The 22,120-nt window shown below is 44.1% G+C and overlaps 1 protein-coding gene across 1 annotated transcript in view; it reads left to right on the top strand.

Annotated features, from left to right (window-relative positions):
- LOC126469941 (actin-like protein 6A) overlaps positions 1-14,430 on the top strand; it is a 103,951-nt gene extending 89,521 nt beyond the window's left edge. The window contains exon 4 of the mRNA XM_050097346.1: positions 12,872-14,430. Within this exon, the coding sequence (XP_049953303.1) occupies positions 12,872-13,081 (210 nt within the window). The 3' untranslated portion in view covers positions 13,082-14,430. The remainder of the gene's footprint in view (positions 1-12,871) is intronic.
- Positions 14,431-22,120: the final 7,690 nt, after the last annotated feature.

Below are 22,120 nucleotides of genomic sequence, written 5' to 3'. Positions count from 1 at the left end.
AGTGATTGCACCTGAAACACTAAATTTGCTACCTTATCCGTTTTATGAGGTGCCTGGACCAAAAAATATGACACCCATGAGACATTCTGCAGTTGAAAATTTTAATTTATTTTTCACTGCATCATTACTTCAGCTAATTCTCATAAAAACAAATCACTCAGCTAAGCAATTTATATCTAAACATGCCGCTACTTTGTACAGCCCATATAAAAAATGGAAGAATGTCAAAATAACTGAGGTAAGAGGTTTTATAGCATGCCCACTGAATATGAGACTCAACAAAAGATCTACATTGTTTTCACATGGGAGCACAAAGCCATTTAATGCATTTTCATGGTTTGGTAGAATGTATTCTGCTCCAAAACACAAGTGTTAGCTGATACAGAGCTGCATACATCGGACAGACTGCAATGTACTGGACAGTTATTATAATTATTATCTCTGTAAATAATATTTGAAATTTCATTTTTCTTTTATCATTTTACACAGAAATTTGTACGCATTGTATGGACATTAGTGAGCTGTCTTTAAATCAAGTGTAGTGTAAATTACAATGAAACAAAATCACATTTATATTATTTTTTAAAAATACGTCTTATTTCTGCAGTTATAAACAATATAAAGTGAAGAAGTATTACAATCTGGGTATACCATAATAAACTACATACTTTTGTGGGCAAGAGGTATTTTTTCATATTTTTAAATGTATGGCAATTCAAATAGAACTCTGCATGACAGTATACAACACGACATTTTTAGCATTAATCACTCAAATTGGCTGAATGAAAAAGGGTTCAATAGGCATGCATATTGAAATACATAGATATGTAAACAGGCAGAATACAGTGCTGCGGTCGGCGAAACTTATATAAGACAACAAGTGTCTGGTGCAGTTGTCCAGTTGGTTACTGCTGCTACAATGGCAGGTTATCAAGATTTAAGTGAGTTTAAACATGGTGTTATATTTGACGCTCGACATAGCATCTCCGAGGTAGCGATGAAGTGGGGAATTTTCCTGTACAACCATTTCACGAGTGTACTGTGAATATCAGGAATCTGGTAAAACATCAAATCTCTAACATCGCTGTGGCCGGAAAAAGACCTTGCAAGAACGGGACTGACAATAACTGAAGAGAATCGTTCAACGTGACAGAAGTGCAACCCTTCCGCAAATTGCTGCAGATTTCAATGCTGGGTCATCAACAAGTGTCAGCATGCAAACCATTCAATGAAACATCATCGATATGAGCTTTTGGAGCTGAAGGTTCACTCATGTACCCTTGATGACTACACGACACAAAGCTTTATGGCTCACCTGAGCCCATCAACACTAACTTTGGACTGGTGATGAATGGAAACATGTTGCCTGGTCGGACGAGTCTCGTTTCAAATTATATTGAGCAGATGGATGTGTACAGGTATGGAGACAAATCTCAAGAATGCATGAACCCTGCATGTCAACAGGGGACTGTTCAAGCTGGTGGAGGCTCTGGGTATAAAGGTGTGGGATGTGAGCAGTTGGAGTGATATGGGACCGTGATATGTATAGATACGACTCTGACAGGTGACACGTACCTAAGCATCCTGTCTGATCACCTGCATCCATTCATGTCTATTGGGCATTCCAGTGGACTTGGGCAATTACAGCAGGACAATGCGACACCCCACTCATCCAGAATTGCTACAGACTGGCTCCAGAAACACTCTTCTTAGTTTAAACACTTCCCCTGGCCATCAAACTCCCCACACATGAACATTATTGAGTGCATCTGGGATGCTTTGCAATGAGCTGTTCAGAAGAGATCTCCACCCCTTGTACTCTTATGGATTTATGGACAGCCCTGAAGGATTCATGGTGTCAATTCCCTCCAGCACTACTTCAGACATTATTTGAGTCCATGCCACATCATGTTGCGGCACTTCTGCATGCTCACGGGGGCCCTACATGATATTAAGCAGGTGTGCCAGTTTCTTTGGCTCTTCAGTGTATTTAACATGCAATGATATTGCAGTATTCAATGAAAATTGCGTTATTGAGTATAATTGATAATTTGTTTATAAGTAAGTTCTTCAAGGTTCACGTTAACAGTAGGAACTCTTCAATATCCCTAATTTTGTTGCAGTTCTTGTTTCCTTTTTCATTTTCATTTTTAACCTTTAAATCGGACCACTTTTCCACATTTTGTTCAGATTCTGGGAATTTTGTATCCTGTATGTTTGGTCCCAGTAACAGTTTATTTGATTTTATTACAGCTCAGATTTATTTTCTGAACTGTTAACTAGAGTTGTATTTTATTATACTATGATCTGAAGCAGTATATTTTGCTATAAAAATTGTTTTAAACCTTCAAATCATCAAGGTGGGCTTTCCAAGACTTGCTATGTTTTCTGTTAACACTGAGCCATCTACTATATGCATTAGAGTTCTCTGAATACATTTTCCTGTTTAAGTTCCACAACTATTGACTTTTCTTTTTTAGTACTATGTTAGATAAAACACTTGCATAAACAACTCTTCTTTAGAGGTAGCGCGTAAAGCAATAAGACTGTTGTTCATGTTTGCAAAGATTTGATCATAATAAGCATCAAGCACCTTTATCTTCCTCCTCTTTTTAGATAACTGTAAACTCAGTAGAAATATTTAATATGCTGTAGTTAAATAAAATATCATACCATTTTATCCCACTTACAGATAACACTAATTTAGACATGTTGATACTTCTTAGCTTATAAAGTAATAGTTATCTTTGAGTTTGTGTTTACATGTAGGTTCTTACAGATCTGACAGAGGAACTGTAAAATACTTACTAAAGCAGAGAGCCATCAGGAAAACCAATAGTAATGTTCTGAAGCACTAGCTGTAACATTTAATAAAAAAATCGGTGAAGCAGATGGTGTCCTTCCTCATTAGAAGCGATGAGTACAGTGCAAAAATGACCAGTTCCGCTGCTTTTGTCAGATACTATGAAAGTCTTAAGAATTCATGGAGCTGAGAACAATTTTCACATAGGAAATACGTCTTAACAGAGGTGAAGGAGATGACCCAACTCACAAATTTACATTACTACACTCTCGATCAACTTATAAAGAGAAAGTTTACACTCCATATTATCTATACAATGATGTAAATATTCCAGAATGAGATTTTCACTCTGCAGCGGAGTGTGCACTGATATGAAACTTCCTGGCAGATTAAAACTGTGTGTCGGACCGAGACTCAAACTCGGGACATTTGCTTTCGCGGGCAAGCGGCAAAATGCAAAGGTCCCGAGTTCGAGTCTTGGTCCAGCACACAGTTTTAATCTGATTTAAATATTGTTATTGCATGGGTAAGATCTGGAGTTTCTGGAAAAAAAGGCTTTCCCATTCTCCTCATTTTTAACTGAAAAGCTTGAGGATGATTGCCAGTCTGGTACAAAGTGAGGCCATGAGAAACTCAGCACTCATTTGCTGGGTGTAGGCTTTGTGGCCTTGGGCTTCCTGAGCTGCCACTGTAAACTCTGGGCATGCTTTAGTGACCACTACATGGTGTGGTGGTGGAACATTGTGTGTCACAAGGAACGGGGATCTTAGCGTGACTGTCTGGATCATGAGGATCATAAAAACATTTATTTAAAAAAACAACAACAACAACACCACTTAATCTTAAGGGGTGCTGTGCACCAATGAAATACATCGCTGTGGAGATGGAACAGTCATTAGCAGGCAACCTCTGGGGAACCTGCTGCATAAGGCTTACCTAGGCATGCGGGGCTCTGTCTAGGTGGACATTTATTTCTCTAGCTGCTCGTGGGGCTGAGATGGAACCTTCAAAATTCTCTCTTCTCATCCGAGTAGAAAGGGGTGGCGAATGGTAGGTACCAACACCCAACCAAACTAGAGGGCTTGTGTAGTCAGTCGTCCTGACTCAGGAATTAATTCCAAAAGCTTTGTCTCTAGTAACAGAATGCATGCTGGTAATCAGAATGTGTTTTTAGTTGTGGAACAGAAAGAGGACACTTTCCAGACAGTTTTGCTTTTCTGTATTCAAAAAGGCTTAGAGGGCATTGCTGGCACTTCAGAATCAATCAGGTGATTGCGTAATGGGACACTGTTGGTAGAAACTTCTAGTTCCCAAGAAGTTAAGACCCTCCATAAAAGCTCATTGCCATGGAGAAGATGCCATCAAAACTGAGCTACACACCACCTTCAACTACAGCAAAAGTGTTGTGATGTGCAGTGAGCTGGTGTAGATTCCATAGGAGGAATTGAAAGATGAGTGGGGTCAAGAAGGTGTAGTCAATGTGCAAAACATCATGAAGAGAGTGGATGGAGTTAATGTGAAATCTATCTTCTTTATCATGGAGTTCCATAACACAAAACCTCCTGAGCATGTCAATGCAGGTTTCCTTCACCTAAGTGTGTGACCTTATGTCCTCAAGCCAATGCACTGTTCTAAATGCCAGTACTTTGGGAATACAGCTCTTGTTTGTAAGGGAGAGGCCACTTGGGGCAAATGTGGTAAGGTTGCCCACAAAGGAGTTACTTATTCATTTTCTTTGAAGTGTGTGAAATGCTCTGCGGCTTGCACTGTGTGGCGTAGGGACTATAGCATAAATATTGAGCAGAAGATACATGAGCTTAAAACTATGAAGCATCTCCCATTTGGTGAGGCCAAAAAGATGTAAAAATCCATACTGCCCCCCCCCCCCCCCCCACATTCAGCTCTTAAAAAGCCTGTTCAGAAATTCGAAGCTGTTACACTAATGGAGGTTGCTAGTGTTAGCACTATTACCTGCATTTGTCAATGCACTTGTGCTGCTCCAGTTATTTCAAAGCCCATACCTCCCCCAGAACATCAGAAAAGGCTGTGGTTGCCAACATTGAGGAGCTCTTCTGCCCCTCTTAAGGGTCAGTCTGGTCCACTGTCCAGCACTGCCACTACCACCACCACTTCCATTTCCACTGATGGAGACAGGAAGTAAACAGTCTGACGATGTCGACATCAGCCTTTCTGATGTCTCTCTTCGAACTGTGTCAATCTTCTCACCATACAATTGAGCCTCCAGCCATAACAGACTCCCCTCCCCAGCATAAAGTCAAAGTGAAAGTGTTACCCCCATGTATGTATGTATGTATTAAACCGGGGACCTAGAAACGATGAAGAGGCTTTGTTTCGCTGTAGCCCTCAGTGGTACACAAACACACAACAGGCCAGAGCAGTCCACCCACTCCACCGTCGCCCCACACTGAACCCAGGGTTATTGTGCAGTGCGGCCCCCATTGGACACCCCAGGAGCGTCTCGTACCAGACAAGTGTGACCCCATATGTGTGTGTGGTTGAATAATTATGGTGTACGCATACGTGGAGGAAACAGTGTTTGCACAGCAATCTCCAACACAGTGTAACTGAGGTGAAATAATTGGAACCAGCCTGCGTTTGCTGAGGTAGATGGAAAACCGCCTGAAAAGCCATCCACAGGCTGGCTGACACCCTGGACCTCGACACTAATCTTCCAGGTAGATTCATGCCAGGGACCAGAATGCCTTCCTGCTCGGGAAGCAGCATGTTAGACAGCTCGGCTAGCCGGGCAGGCATTACCCCCATGATAGATGGCTCCAAAAGTGCAGTGGAACATTAATGGTTTCAGGACACATGTGGAGGAAATGAAACTCCTAGTGCAGGAAAGCCGTTTGTGTTTGAAGGAAACACATTTTAAAGTGTATGGTGCCCCTGTACTATGTGGCTATATGCTATCGTGTGGATGACCTGATTGGGGAAAGGGCCAAGGGAGGTGTCGTCGTGTTTGTCAATAACATGTGCCAGTCCTCTGCACTCCACCGGCTACCGAGCTGCAGTTTAAATTTTTTTTGTGCCAAAGGATTACTATTTGCTCAATTGTATTTACCTGTGCAACATGTGATAGACTGTGAGACTCTCACAGATCTTATAGAACAACTCCCCCGACAATTTCTCCTATGGGAGACTTCAATGCCCAAAATGTATTGTGGGGCTCGACCTCCACTTCCCCTCAGGGTCGGGTTTTAGAGAGCCTCGTGATGTCTCACGAGCTGTGCATCCTCAACACAGGCTCTCCTACCCATTCTTATGCTAGTACTAGGTCATTCTCAGCCATGAACCTCTCTTGCTTCTCTCAAGCCCTTGCGGACTCCATTTAGTGGGAAGTCACTGATGACCTTCATTCCAATGACCATTTAACCACTGTGCATTCACCTACTGGATGGAGCTCTCACTGAAAGGATGCTGCCACAATGAATGATCAGCAGAGCCAGCTGGATGTTGTTCAGGCAGTTGGCTGTGTTTGAATGCTATGACAGCATCCAAGAGTTAGTGGACCACATCAAATGAGTAATCCACCATGCTGCTGGTTTCTCCATGCCAAAGTTCTCAGCTTATCTTAGGCGATAACTTGCCCCTTAGTGGACTGTTGAGTGCTACTCAGTAATCTGGCTCAGCCGTGAGGCTCTGCAACAGATTAAGTGCCACCCAATGGCAGAAAACATCACAGTGTTTCCATTGGTGAGGGCTAAGGCTCAGCGCATCATCAACAAGAGCAAGAAAAGGTCATAGCAAGTGTTCCAGACTCCATCAACAATTATACTTGCCCTACAACAGTATGGGAAGCTATCAGGAGGATTTCCAGTGAAGGCAGTTGGTCACTTATAGCAGTGTTGTTGAATTGGTGTTGTCAACAAACAACACCAGGAGACGTCGCATAGACAATGGCAGAGAATTTCGCAACAACTACTACCACTGCTAGCTAGGTTCAAGCATTCCGTTGTTACCATGCCACCGTGGAAAGGGCTGAGTTGGGCCTCAGGTCCTACACTGCAGAATCCTGCAACTCCCCAGTCTCCATGTGGGAGCTGGATTTGACACTGTCCAACACTCAAGATTCTGTGCCCGGTCATGACCAGATCTGATACAGCATCCTCTGGAACTTGAAACCAGCGTCAAAAGAAGTCCTTTTAGGATGTTTTAATTCGATATGGCAGACAGATCACTGTCCCAGCTCGTGGTGGACAGGAATTTCCATACCTCTCCCCAAGCCAAGAAAGGACCAAATGTGTCCCAGTAGTTACTGAAGCATCACCTTAACGAGCTGTGTAGGAAAGAACTTGGAATGAATGGTTAACCAAGTCTGGTTTGGACGTTAGAGAACAGACAGCTCCTCAGTCGGCCTCAGTGTGATTCAGGAGATGGTGATTCATTGTCAACAACCTGACCCTGCTAGAGGCAGCTAACCAGCAGGCTTTCCTACGGAAACAGCATTGTGTAGGTATATTCTTTGATATGAGTAAGATGTATGCCACTACTTCATGATACTTTACTCTAGGGCATGTCCACCACTGGGGCTTCCATGGCCATCTCCCCGTCTTCATTTGGTCCTTCTTGTCTTTCTCGGTAGTGTGTTGTTGACGTACTGTCAAATAGTTTCAAGTGGGAGAATGGTATTCTTCAGGGCAGTGTTTTAAGTGTTGCCCTCTTTGCTATAGTCATAAACAGTATCATGTCTATGGTAAGGAGTCCCATACAATTCTCCTTATTTGTGGACAATTTTCTGTTTCCTCCAGTATAGCAACAGCAACTCATCAGTTGCAGCTTGCACTAAAGATGATGATGATGGTGATGGTGATGGTGATTGGTTTGTGGCGCGCTCAACGGCGTGGTTATCAGTGCCCGTACAAATTCCTAACCTTTGCTCAATCCAATCTTGCCACTTTCATGAATGATGATGAAATGAGGAGGACAACACAAACACCCAGTCATATCGAGGCAGGTGAAAATCCCTGACCCTTGCACAAAAGAGGCCGGAGGACTTTTTAAAGACTTTGTGCGGTATTTTGGACCTCATTTTTTTACTCCAAATGGTCTTGGTTACCACACCTAAAGGACCCGAATCTAAAGTCCCAGAAGGCACTGCTCATGTTTTATAGGCCTTTTGTGCAAACGCAGCTGGGTGTGGGTCAGCAACACCTTCATACCAGAAGATCACTGACGCTGTATGCCATGAGGGGACCAGCCCCATACCCAGTCTGTGTGTTGAGGCTGGTGAACTGCCATGTGCCATTCAGTGGCTTCTCATGGTGTGTCAGGTTCTTTGCTACTCCCAATTCCTCAGTATATCATATAGGGTCTCATCCAGCTTTGGAATGTCTCTTTATCGCTCATCCAAAGACATTGAGGCCATTTGGAATCTGTGTGAAGTGTGTGCTGGAGTCCCATGGTGCGGGGCACATACAGGCTGAAATCTGGGGTTTTAACCAGTTGCTACCCTGGTTACTGCAGAGGCCCAGAGTGCAGTGTGGGGGAGGTTGCACTCCTGCATACGTTTTAATACACAATTATCTGATATTTTAAATAAGCACCACAACTCTGTAGCTAGCTGTACTTATGGATGGGTCTAAGCTGAGGGGACTCCGTTGGTTGCTCTGTTGTTTTCCCCAATCAAGTCCTCAGGATTTGACGGCCTCAAGACTCTACTGTCTATGACGTGGAATTATACACGATATTTTGGGCACTGGAGCATGTGAGACATATTTTGAGTGTTAAATTCCATGTCTGTTCTGATTCCCTGAGTGCCCTTCACACTCTCCAATGCTTTTACCCAGCAGGATACCATCCTTCAATTACAAAGGGTGGGGAAGGTGGTGTCTTTGTGCTGGGTACCAGGGCACATGGGTATTGCGGGGAATGAAAGAGTGGATGTAGCAGCCAAGGAGGCATGTCATGATCCTCCATTAGTTCGGTGTGGCATCCCCCTGCATGCTATCGCCTCAATGTTAAAGTACAGGGTTATGCGTCTCTGGTACCGTGCGCCGCAGAATTTGAATCCCTGCCAGATGTCATGGCTGTCGAAGACCCCTAGAGGTCTCTGCACAATCGCGCCGTAAGCTGTGGCGGCACGCGCCTCCTGGTCTGCATTTAGAGTGAGGGCACCACAATGGAACACGTGGTTGCAGCGGCCAATAGCAGCGTCCCCGATAGCGTACTTAAGCGCCTGCCTCTGGCTCAACCTGTCAGTCTAACCTTGCACATGTCTCAGGACATATCGCCTCACTTTACATGGTGTATATACATTCGTGTTTTGTTTACGAGTGGACGTGGTTGTCTAGTTAGGTTTTCTTGACTCTGTTGTTTCATTCTTGTTGTTGTCGTAAGGTCCTTCATTTGTCGTGTCTGCCCTCTCCCGTTGTGTTGTTGTTCGCGGGCCACTCCGCGGGTCCCGCCACGTTTTGTGTCACTTCAACCCCTGCGACCATTCCGGTCGCCGTTACAACATTTTGGCGATGAGGTAAACGGTGGTCGTTGTTGGTATGGAGGTGAAGTTGGTCTGTCTGCTGGAGCAACAGCAGCAGCTCATGCAGCATCAGCAGTTCCAGTTAGACATCTTACAAAAGTTGCTGCAGTTGCTAACAGACAAAGTCGATGCCCGGGATGCGTTACCACAACAGCTGCCGAGTCCTCTGGTGTCCGATGCTTTCCCACGTCCGCCATCATTTCCACCATTTAATGATGCTAACGAGGACCGGGAAACCTACTTACATCGGCTGAAACAACATTTCACAGCTTTTCAAGTCACGGGCGACTGCTTGCAGCAGTCATTGTTTTTGTCTTGGGACTCTCCAGACACGTTCTTTCTTCTCCGCAAGTTGGGACCATTGTCCGCGTATATACTTTCGTGTTTTGTTTACGAGTGGATGTGGTTGTCTAGTTAGGTTTTCTTGACTCTGTTGTTTTGTTCTTGTTGTTGTCGTAAGATCCTTTGTTGGTCGTGTCTGTCCTCTCCTGTTGTGTTGTTCGCGGGTCCTACCGCGTTTTGCGTCACTTCAACCCCGCGACCGTTCCGGTCGCCGTTACAACAGCATCAATGGAAGGATGTGTGGCTGGAAGTGACAGACAGTAAGCTCCATCTAGTGAAGTCCTCAACATGGCTGTGGTGTACCTCATTCCAGCCACATAGAAGGGACGAGGTCCCCCTTCCTCGTCTTCACATAGGCCACAACACTATGACACATGGCTTCTTGCTCCATCGAGAGGGCCCTCTAATGTGTGTACAGATCACTGTGCACCACATTTTATTAGACTGCATTTTATTTTCAGACCAGAGGGCAGCAACAGACTTGCCCTCTATTTTAAGTGACTTTGAAATGGATGTGGTTAGGGTTTTAAAGTTTTGTGAATTGTTCAACATGTGTCCTAAGATTTTAGGGAGAGGCAGATAATGTGTTGGTATGGTAACTGGCTCATCCATAATTTTTGTAAGTGGTCAACTGGTCACATTTCTGTGGACCATTGTTTTAGCACTTCTGTCATTTTACTTATGTTTTAATCCCTGGTATAGTACATTTCACCCTTTCTCCGTAGTCTTAGGATGTGCGAGACAGAGTGATTGTGTGGTTAAATGCGAGTGAGGTGGGAGTGAGTGCGTGAGTGCCGTTTTGCAGGTTTCGTCCTCACTGTGTGCAACAATTTTAGCTATTTTATCCACAATCATTTCTTTTAATACATGTAAGGGCACTGATAACCATGCCGTTGAGTGCCCATAAACTCGAAATGCACGCACGCCCACACACGTGTTTGGTGGAAGTGGGGCAGTGGGTAGGTCAAAAGTAGATGGATGAGGCCTGCAGCTGAGTGTGCTCCTGTGGGTCTGATTGTGATGCGATTCAAAGGTAATAATGATATAATTGAGTTCACAGAAGAACATTTAGTAGGACAACAGATTAGTTATTGCAGATGTTGCAAATCTAAATTGCTAGAAACTATAATATGCTATTGAGGAAAAAGAAGTTGTATTTGATAACTTCTGAGACTCAAGATTAGCTGAGGTGGCAGAATATACTGGGCTCATATATATTACTTTTTATTTAAGAACAATGAATTGCAGAATTTTAGGTTGTGGAGATAGATTAGTGGAATTTAAAGAGGCATTAAGTAAGATAAAATGGGATGTAATAGGGTTATCAGAGAGAAAAACAACCAGAACTAAAATCAGGCCATGTGTTTTATTTTAGAGGAACAGGGCAGGAAGTGAATCCAGGTGTACGCTGCATTGTAAACATGAAAATTAAAGAATTATAGGTATGGAAGGAATCACACATTAAATAGCAACACTGGTTAAAAAGTATTCCATGGAAATCAGTCAAATCTATGTAACGTCATGATCGCATCCTGATGAGAAGAAATAATACCTTTGCAAAAAGTTACAGAAGCTTGTATAAGACAACAATGTGGACAGTTTTAATGAGAAAGTAGGACAAAAACTAAAAACTAGACTTTGGATATGATTCCAGACTTTGCAGAAAAAAACAAGATATCTTTCTTTATCATATTCTTCCAGAATTAAACAAATAGAAAATTGACTTGGCTAGAATGAAATAGAAATAAAAGAGAAACTTAGTAAATTTGATCAAATAATAAAGAAAACAAATTATAGAGGATGTGACAGTCCTAAACCACTTTTGAACTGCAAGTGACGACAGGCTTGTAAGATATTGAGTAAAAATAGATACAGCATGAAAGAAACAGACTTGCCAGGCAGTAAGAATTTATCTAAAAATAGTGAGGTATACCAGATTAAATGACAAATTCATCTTTGAAAATGAAAGTTATGCAAAAATAGAGGACAAGTGCAATTATTTAACAGAAAGTACTTATATAAACAGCCAAACAAAATTCAGAAATGAAGAAAGCAAAATATACAGAAAAATTTCAAATAGGACAAAGCAATTATTTTATAGAAAGTGAGAGTTTCAGACAACTGATAATAGAAACATGATATAATATGCTGAATTAAACAAAATTATTCAAGAGAATGTAAAAACAATAATAATGTGAATAAAACAAAATAAACTTTTGTTGGATAGATGCCACATTGCATCAGTTAGGATAGCCAATGGCACAGTAACTTGTAAAAGTATTTGAAGATTTCATTAAATGTATAGTTAAAGATATGACTTAGAAACACAATAACGCTGTTGTCGAAGTAATGCCACATGAAGCATATGAAGGCATTCAACATATGAAGAACAAGAAGGCACCGGAAGGTGGTGATGTTTTATTACAAATGATTAAATATGGATAAGAATAATACAAAATTAACTAGTGAAACTATTTACGGGATAGTTCTGAAAGAAGATAATGCCAAAAAACTGGAACAATGCTGTAATTGCTGTATTTCATTAAAAAGTAGACAAAAGCTGTAGACCTATCATACTCCTATCTGCAAAATATATACAGGCTATTCACCAACTTTATCACCAATAGCATAAAAAATAATTTTAATCAAGCAAAGAAACGAGCTGGCTTTATGAATGAATACAGGACAATGAGCAGTTTGCAGGTTGACAGAATTATAGGATGGAGTAAGAATATAAGTTTTCACTTTGTCTAGGAATTGAGTTTGGAGAAGACATTGAGTCAACCTATTTTAATTTACTGAAGCAAGTACACAGTGAACCCAAACTACACCAACAGAATTCTGGAATTTTTTAGGATTATTTTCTGAGTATTTTAGTGTAAGGAACCCCATGGTCTCCTCTCCAAGCCATTAATTTGTTACACTTAGTACAAATATTTAACAAAATTAGTATCTTTTCTTAGTTTTAAATATTTAGCCATTGAAATCGGTGAAATAGAAGAGGAAGAATGAAAAGCTAGATGGCGAAGTTTAATATGAAAGCTTTCTGGTGAGATAAAGAAATCAAATTTGGTTAGGTTTCTAAGGTAATGTTGCCACTAATCATACTATAAGTAAAAAATTGAAGTAACCCCTCTCATTTTGTTTATTTTTGTTTTTTAAATTTTAGCTTGGGGATTTCTTGTACAAAATTCAATATTGTCTTCTGATATTTTTTATTTCAACAGGGTTTTCCAGAACGTTTGTGTACTGAGTTGGCACATAGAACGCCAAGCAGTATGCGTTTGAAGGTCATCCATGGTGGTAGAAGTCGACGTATTAGTTCCTGGATTGGAGGGTCAATTGTTGCTTCTTTGGGAACTTTCCAGCAAATGTGGATCTCAGCACAGGAATATGAAGATGCTGGAAAAAATGTGGTTGAGAAGAAATGCCCATGAATTTCCAAGAACTGTTGGTAAAGAAGTTGAATGCCGCATGCAAATGTCACATGATCAAGGAGAAACAAAACCTTGATTTACGTAATTGTTATATTAAGTATGTGATTTACTTAAAAGGCAAAAAGAAACAGTATCATTCTGTGTGTGTGTGTGTGTGTGTGTGTGTGTGTGTGTGTGTGTGTGTTTGACACATTTTGGTTGTGTTATTTGTAGGTTGCTATGTACCTTGTTGCACTGTCGACAACAGCTGTTACATTTGTAGGCACTTCACTTCAGTGTGACATTTTAAATATATATCTGAGTGCTTTTTGTATGTGACAAGGGACAGCAACCTATTGCATTTTCAGACTGATAAGTGATCTTTTACACCCAAATACTCATCTATTTGCAGTAAACTAGTCTCGTTATGGCATTTTTTCTTGAAATGCAACTGACATATGGACAGAAATATTCCTTACTTAGACCTACGAAACATCTAAAGGTCCAATGACTGCAGAAAAAAGAATTACTGTAACCCAACAACACAAACATGTTGCATACGGGACAATGAGCAACAGAGCACCCAGATTCCCTACCAGTAAAAAAGATATACAAACCGAACTCAGTACAGTTAGAGAAAGCAATCATCAGTATTGCATTTGCTAGACACAAAATAGTGTTTAACACTTGCAAAACCTGGTACATGGACCGGACAATTGAAAAAACATGGCTTATAATAATGCATACTGCCTGTATAAAAGAAACAGGTTATCCATTCACAGTGTAGTAGCTCACTTGAGTTATTGCAGGCAATAAAATTGATTTATTTGAGAAATTCAAAATTTTCACAAAAACTTTTGCATTATTTAATGTGTTTTCCAGTGAAAGAATATTTTGTGTGTAGTGTCACTTGTCAAGGTAAGAAAAATTTTAAATGTCCCTTACATAATTCAGGTAATATAGTGTTGATTTGTTAACCCTGGCTAACACTGTATTGGATTGTATACAAACAGTTGATTATGTGTTGTAGTCTCACTGCCCCATGATAGTTTGTATGCCTATTATGAGTAATTACAAAGAAGCAATGTCCATATGTAGCTCAAAGTAGTTGGTTTAATTTATGATAGTTTGACACATTGATTCTGTGAGAAAGCAGACATTCCACACCTAAAAAGTTAGTTAGTGTGATGAAATTGTGAAACAGTAATTACAGCAAGAATACTGCACCAGAGGATTGCAGTGCCTAAGTGGATTTTGTTTAGTTAATTAGTAAGTAGTGACTGAAACACTTAACTCTTTTAATTTATTGTAAGAGTTGCTTAAACTGTTGAGCAGCATCAAATAAAAACAAACCCTTGTGAATTTCAGTACTAAGTTTCTTCTTCTTTTTTTTTTATTTTAAACATGTCCTCAGTTCAGCATTTACTAGAAACACATTCATATACAGCAGCACAGATTTGTGAATGAATTTAGTTCTTGCAGAGCTATTCATATGTAAAAAGAAGGGTAGGTGTGTAATTGCATTCATTTTCTCTTATTGTGGCCGAATGTACAGATGATTGTACATTGTTTACGTTACAACAATCGAAGAATTTTGGAAGAAATTCTTATTCATACTTTTGGTCCTGAGCCATAGCAAGTGAACCTGTAACAAAAAACGTGACTTTCAAACCACTGCAACGATTATAATAATAACAATGGTATAGAAAATCTGCTCATTTTGTTTTAAAGTGGCTTGTAGTACTTTGTTCTTGATAAATATCTACAGTCTGGTTTCAGCTGCCAGAGACCGTGATTGTGTGTGTGTGTGTGTGTGTGTGTGTGTGTGTGTGTGTGTGTGTGTGTGTGTGTGTGTGAGGGGGGGGGGGGGGGAGGGGTGTTTTTTTGACAAAGGCCTTGTTGGCCGAAAGCGCACATTTTGTGACAGTCTTTTTGTGACAGTCCTTTTGTTGTGTCTACCTATCTGTGACTCAACATCTCCATTATATGGTGTTTCGCAACTGTCCTTTTCATAATATTGTTACATTCATAAAGTAATTTACTGATAACTTTGTCGTTAAAAATACACATCCTTAATTTTCCAGAATCCAACTTTATTCTATTACAGAAATTAATATAATAATGAAGTGTACATTTTGTTTTATGTACAATGACCTCTTTGAGAATAAAATTTTTTGTTTTGTTTGATACATTTTAAAACATGGTAATTTGTGAAGGGCCCCTTCACATTCATTACCCTAGTAGCTTGTGTTTCTGTGCCACGCTTTTCCAGTTAATGTCTTGACTCTCTGAGAGCACGTTATGAATTGTTTGTGTTTCTCTCTCTTCCTTCGTTCTCTCTGTCTTTTTAAGGAAATGGTTTCTGGTTGATAACCTGGAGAATCCTTATGCTTTGAAGCTTGGTTTGAGAGCTCAGCTTTCTGCAAGAGCTCAACAAATGCTTGCCACATACTATGTTGTTGTTTTGATTTTTTAGCAGGAAAATACCTATGTCACTTTTTATATAAAAAAAAGGTAGTCACGAGATAATTCACAAGCAATTTCATCAGTCAAACCACACCTCACAATGTTGATGCAACTGAGCTGGCATAGCAGAAACATACTGCTGTGAAGACATACAAAAAGAGAGGCAAATAGAGGCAAGTCATACTTTCTCAGCATGCCTGCACTATCTAGTAGTAACAGAAATGAGCCAAGGGGTGCACTGAGAAAGAACGCCTATAAAGTCATGGGCATCAGACTGTTGAGCAAGCTGGCAGCACCCGTAGTTTTATGGGTGTCAGCTACAAATTTTCCAGAAGATTTGTTTCCACATTGCCACAGAGTTACTGTATCCCACGCAATACTGCCTTCATAATAAGTATAAAAAAGAAGGTAACTCGTCACTTAACTAGTGTACCTTTATGTGTCAGTTATTTTGAGAAATGTAGACTATTATAGTAATAACATTCAGTAGCTAGGCATTTATAGTGTGTACATAAACAACAGTGTTGTAATACACATAAATACTGCAATTTTTGCTTTCCTCATATTTACTATTTGAAAGGAGGAAAAAAAAAGTGTGTGCTTCCTTTTTATTAACTCAACATTACTTGGACAATCATTGTTGAGTTGTGAAGAAGATGATAGTGATAAATAATCTCAGAAATTTGCTAGAGTAAGTACTGCTTTTGGTTACAAAGTAATTAAATGTTGCCTCTGCTGCATGCCATTTCTATGATGTGTTTGTGATTCATATTCTAAGATGTATTTTCCGAGTCATGGCACCAGAATCATTCAGTCTGAATAATAATTTGCAGGGAGAACAACACAGTTGAAAGCAAGTCAAATAGGAGGGGGGAGAATTTCACAGGAACACATTTCATTGCATATTTAAGCAAATCCATCTTAATCATTCCTTTGTTAAAATTCTCTTTCATGTGATTCTTGAGTTTCTCCCGGCGTATTTGATAATCAAAATATCCACGGGTATGCTGCCGGTCTATAGTGTCCAACAGGCACAATATTTCAGCGATCATACATGTCGCCATCATCAAGTGAACTGACGGACTGAGCTCCTGTGAACGTGCCGGCACGGAGATCCGTACGCTATGGCTGCTCAGAGGGAACTGGGTTCGGTCGCGGCGGCGGCCGATTTAAATACCCTCCGCCCGCGGCGTGCTCCCTCCGCGCCCCGCGCCACGGTCGCGCGGTGGAACAAATTGCGACGGTGTCTGAGATTACGTCGGTGTGATGGCTCTGTCCGCCGTGGTCGTCACAACTATACGTTTGCTCGATTTACTCTTGATTAACCCGACCGCTGGTTCCCAAGCCTTGCTAAGATTATAGCCACAGTCACGGTTTATGAGGTCGTCATTGGTGCGAATTTCGATGGCCTCTCTAACAACGCTGTCCCAGTATCTCGACGTCTGTACCAGAATCCTCGTGCGGTCATACTCCATGGCGTGATTTTCCAACAAACAATGTTCAGCGACCGCCGACTTGCTCGGATACATCAGTCGAGTGTGCCTCTGGTGTTCACGGCATCGATCCTCGACGGTACGCATCGTCTGACCAATATACGACTTGCCACATTGACACGGAATCTGGTACACGCCGGCCTTCCTCAAATATCAGCAGTAATTGTTGTCTTACCGGCTGACAAAGGCAATGCTACAGTTGTTGTCTCCCATAAGGACTACACTGATAAGATGCAGAGCTTGCTAAATGACGATTCCTACCGGAAGATCAGCGTTGACCAAAGAAGGTGGAGAACAAGACGAGGGCGCTTCTCAAGGACGCAGATTTACCGGAGGGTGACGCTAAGAAATTGTTACCCCAAGGTCCGGTACCGCCTAGACTATATGGACTCCCGAAGGTTCACAAAGAGGGGGTACCATTACGCCCCATTGTCAGCAACATCAGGGCACCTACATATTTGTTGGCCAAATACCTGATGGGAATATTAAGTCCTTATGTGGGTAAATACCCTCATCACATCCGTAATTCCGTGGATTTTGTTAAACGCCTTGATAGCTTCAGGTTGGATGAGTCAGATATCATGGTGAGTTTTGATGTCGTTTCCTTGTTTACGAGGGTACCCCTGCGAGAGTCACTAGAATTGATTAGTCAGAAGTTTGATGAGAAGACCACTAAACTTTTTAAGCATGTCTTGACTTCCACGTATTTTCATTTTAATGGAGAATACTACGAACAAACGGAGGGAGTCGCCATGGGTAGCCCACTCTCACCGGTGGTAGCGAATTTGTACATGGAGAACTTCGAGGAGGAAGCCCTGTCGTCATCCGTATGGAAACCTACTTGCTTTTTCCGTTATGTGGACGACACGTTCGTCATCTGGCCACATGGTATGGATAAACTCCTTGATTTCCTTACACATCTAAACTCCATACACCCCAACATCAAATTCACTATGGAGACTGAAACGGAGGGTAAATTACCTTTCCTTGACGTCTTGGTCAAGAGAAGGGCTGACGGCACCCTTGGTCATGGGGTGTATCGGAAGACTACGCACACTGATCTGTATTTGCACGCAGACAGCTGCCACCACCCTTCACAGAGGAATGGGGTACTTAAAACTCTAGTACATAGGGCGCGCACTATCTCTGACGCAGAGAGTCTATCCCAGGAATTGGAACATCTGAGAACTGTATTTCGAAAAAATGGGTACTCAGAGTGGCAGATTCAACGTGCTCTCCGCCCAACCACTGCAGCACAACCTGTTGAGATGGATGAAGTCACGAGGGAGGAGGTAGGCACTGCATATTCCATACACAGGCGCACTCTCGGGGAAAATCGCCCGCATTCTGAAGAAACACCTGGTCGGAACTGTGTTTTGTCCTCCAAATAAAACTCGTGCACTGGTGGGGAGCGCCAAAGATGACCTCGGTTTGAGGAAGGCCGGCGTGTACCAGATTCCGTGTCAGTGTGGCAAGTCGTATATTGGTCAGACGATGCGTACCGTCGAGGATCGATGCCGTGAAAACCAGAGGCACACTCGACTGATGTATCCGAGCAAGTCGGCGGTCGCTGAACATTGTTTGTCGGAAAATCATGCCATGGAGTATGACCGCACGAGGATTCTGGTACAGACGTCGAGATACTGGGACAGCGTTGTTAGAGAGGCCATCGAAATTCGCACCAATGACGACCTCATAAACCGTGACTGTGGCTATAATCTTAGCAAGGCTTGGGAACCAGTGATCGGGTTAATCAAGAGTAAATCGAGCAAACGTATAGTTGTGACGACCACGGCGGACAGAGCCATCACACCGACGTAATCTCAGACGCCGTCGCAATCTGTTCCACCGCGCGACCGTGGCGCGGGGCAGAGGGAGCGCGCCGCGGGCGGAGGGTATTTAAATCGGCCACCGCCGCGACCGAACCCACTCCTTCCTACAGTTGTTTAAAGACGTCCCCTCCATAGCAGTTAAGACCCAGGGATGCGATCTGTTGAAAACAACTGTCCGCTCGATAGACGACTACCGTCGAGCCATGAAAGTCGTCGAGCAGGAGAAGCTGAAATGCTTTACCCACAATGCCGACCCCCAGAAACAGCTAAAGGTGGTCCTTCGCCATCTACCAATGAAGATGGCGACATATCACCTCAAAGAAGAACTGGTAGCCATGGGCTACCCAGTCAGCTCGGTGACTCTCATGAAGTCACCGAGGACCAAGCGAGACATGCCACTGTTTCTGGCTATCCTCCCTGACAACCTGGACAACAGGAAAATATTCCAGGACGAGAGGGTAGCGCGGGTGACAGTGGCGGTCGAGCCACTACGCGCAAAACGAAGAAGGGCCCAGTGCTACTCATGTCAGGGCCTGGATCATGTCGCATACTATTGCAGCATGCCACCCCGCTGCGTTAAGTGCGCAGGAGAACGCCAAAGCCGGGACTGCGCAAAAAAGAGGGAAGAACCCCCGCAGTGCTGCAACTGTGGCGAGCTACAGGGGCTGCACTAGATTTAAGTGCACAAGCAGACTCCAAGGCAAAAAGCCCCCCTCGCGCAGAGTACAGCCAGGCACAAACTATGCTGCCGCTGCCAAGGGGACCACTGCTACCCCATCGCGCCAGTCAGCACAGAAGTCTCCGCCCCAACACCAAAATGCGGAGACCAACTTCACAGCCACAGAGAACTCAGGAATGCTGGACATGCCCTTGTCCAACAACTCAGTGTGTGGACACCCCCAAGTGCCCTCCACCACCAGCAACCCACCGCAATGTACGGAACGCCCCATGCGGTGACCGGTAGCGGTGTAGCAGCCGCAAACCGTAGCCGCCGCCTCGGCACCCGCCCACGCAGCCGCCACCTCCCCAGGTACCGATGCAACCAGTTTGGGTGAGCTACTACGCTCACTCAACACTCTACTGACCCAACTGCCAGTGCTCGTCATGGCAGTAACGGGGGCCCTCCAGGCCGTCACTGTTCCCTCAGCAGCTCACCATGGATAGACAGCAGATCCATGGTCTATCGGTATGCGTACTTAACGCAAACGGACTGATAAAACAACAAGGTGAGTTTCGACAATTTATACAGGACAAGGCAGTCGACCTGTGCCTAGTGTGCGAGACTCACCTGAAACCAGGAGTCCATGTAAAGGTAGCGAACTATGCCTGCTACCGCCACGACAGACCAACCGCCGGAGGAGGAACTGCCATCTATGTCAGGACCTCCCTACGACACCACCAGATCCGTCTCCCAGCCCTGGCAACCCTTGAAGCCACAGGGGTCAATGTCTCCTCCATGGTGGGACAGATCACCTTCGTGGCCGCCTACAGGCCGCCACACGGTAATCTCTTGGAGGCAGACTTTGACACGCTACTGACGATGGGGGGACGGGTTTTCCTGGCTGGCGACTTTAACGCTAAGCACACGGAGTGGAACTCCCGTCTCACCAACGTCAGCAGTCGTCGACTCCTCCATGCCGCCCTCCGCAACGGCGCCATCGCGCTCGGACCCCAGGACCACACCATCTATCCACACCGAGGGCAGTCAGATGTTCTCGATATCGCCCTTATTAAGGGCATTGGGAACCACATGACCGCCACCACCCGGTGTGCACTGTCGTCAGACCACCTACCAGTGGTTTATGACATCGACGTAAGGGGGGCCACCCTCCCACCCCGCCGTAGGAACTACCACCGTATGGACAGCGAGAGGTTTCAGGAGAACGTCCTGGAACTTCTCTCGGATGCTCCAGACCCCACGGAAGTGGGGCTAGACAATGTACTACGGTACTTCAACCGCCAGCTGCTACTCGCAGCTGAAGTAGCATCACCTCCTCCCCCGCGCCAGCCAAAGGATTTCGCCCGTAGCCTCCCATTGCACATACGAGAGACTATACGGGAGAAGAACAGAGTGTTCCGTGAATGGCAACTCACGCGACAACCTGCCACCAAACGCCTCCTAAACAGGATGAGGAGGGAGATCAAGGCGGCGGTTGAGGAACATAGAAACCGCGGCTGGACCGACCTAGTCGCCACCCTCAACACACAGGACGGCAGTGCTTGGCGAGTCATCAAGTCCTTCCTGCGCCGGCGGCAGTGAGTCCCACCGCTGCAGGCTGGGCAGATGGTCGTCTGCAGTCCAGATGGGAAAGCAGGATTACTGGCCGACCACTTCGAGTCGTCATTCACCCCAGTGGATGACAATCTCGATGTGGCCCACATTGGCAGAGTGGAGGAAGAGCTCCCCATCTTCCTAGCAGCGAGAGAAGAAGGGGACAGGATCGACCCCATCTCGGAGGAGGAAGTGGCAGAACAGATACAGACACTCAACACGAAAAGGGCGGGAGGCGCCGACGGCGTCAACAACCACCTGCTGAAGAACTTGCCGGAAGGGGCTTACCAGCTCCTTACAGGCATCTTCAATCAGGTCCTCCGCTCTGGGATCTACCCCTCTGAGTGGAAACACGCGGAGGTGGTAGCCATACCCAAAGCGAATAAGGACACACGGCAGGCTGAAAACTACAGGCCAATCAGCCTTCTCCCGTCCCTCTCCAAGGTGTTCGAGCATCTGTACGCCAAGAGGCTACTCCGACATGTGACGGTCGAGGGCATCATCCCGGACGAACAGTTCGGATTCAGGAGCGGTCATTCCACCACCCACCAGCTTCTGCGGCTGGTGGAAGAGGCCATGCGCGCCCTGGAGACCAGGGAATACCTTGGGGCGGTGTTCCTTGATGTCTCCAGAGCCTTCGACTCTGTGTGGCACGACGGCCTCGTGCACAAACTCTTTGTGCACGGGGTACCGACATCACATGGAGTCCTCATCTGCTCCTACCTGGCCGACCGGACCTTCCACATCCGACTAGATGATGGGACCTCGACCCACAGGCCGATACGAGCAGGAGTACCACAGGGGTCTGTCCTTGGCCCCCTGCTGTACTCCATTTTCACCGCAGATGCCCCACGAGTGGCGCCGGTGAAATTAGCACTCTACGCTGACGACACCGTGCTATTCGTGCAGAGCATGAACGTGAGGGAAATGCGACGCCTCCTCCAGATTGGCTGCGACACCCTGGGAGTGTGGTCAACCAAGTGACGGCTCAAACAGA

This window comes from Schistocerca serialis, chromosome 3 (genome assembly GCF_023864345.2).
Source record: "Schistocerca serialis cubense isolate TAMUIC-IGC-003099 chromosome 3, iqSchSeri2.2, whole genome shotgun sequence".
NCBI lineage: Eukaryota > Metazoa > Arthropoda > Insecta > Orthoptera > Acrididae > Schistocerca > Schistocerca serialis.
The sequence above is the reverse complement of the archived record's forward strand: the minus strand, read 5'-3'. Positions and strand labels throughout refer to the sequence as shown.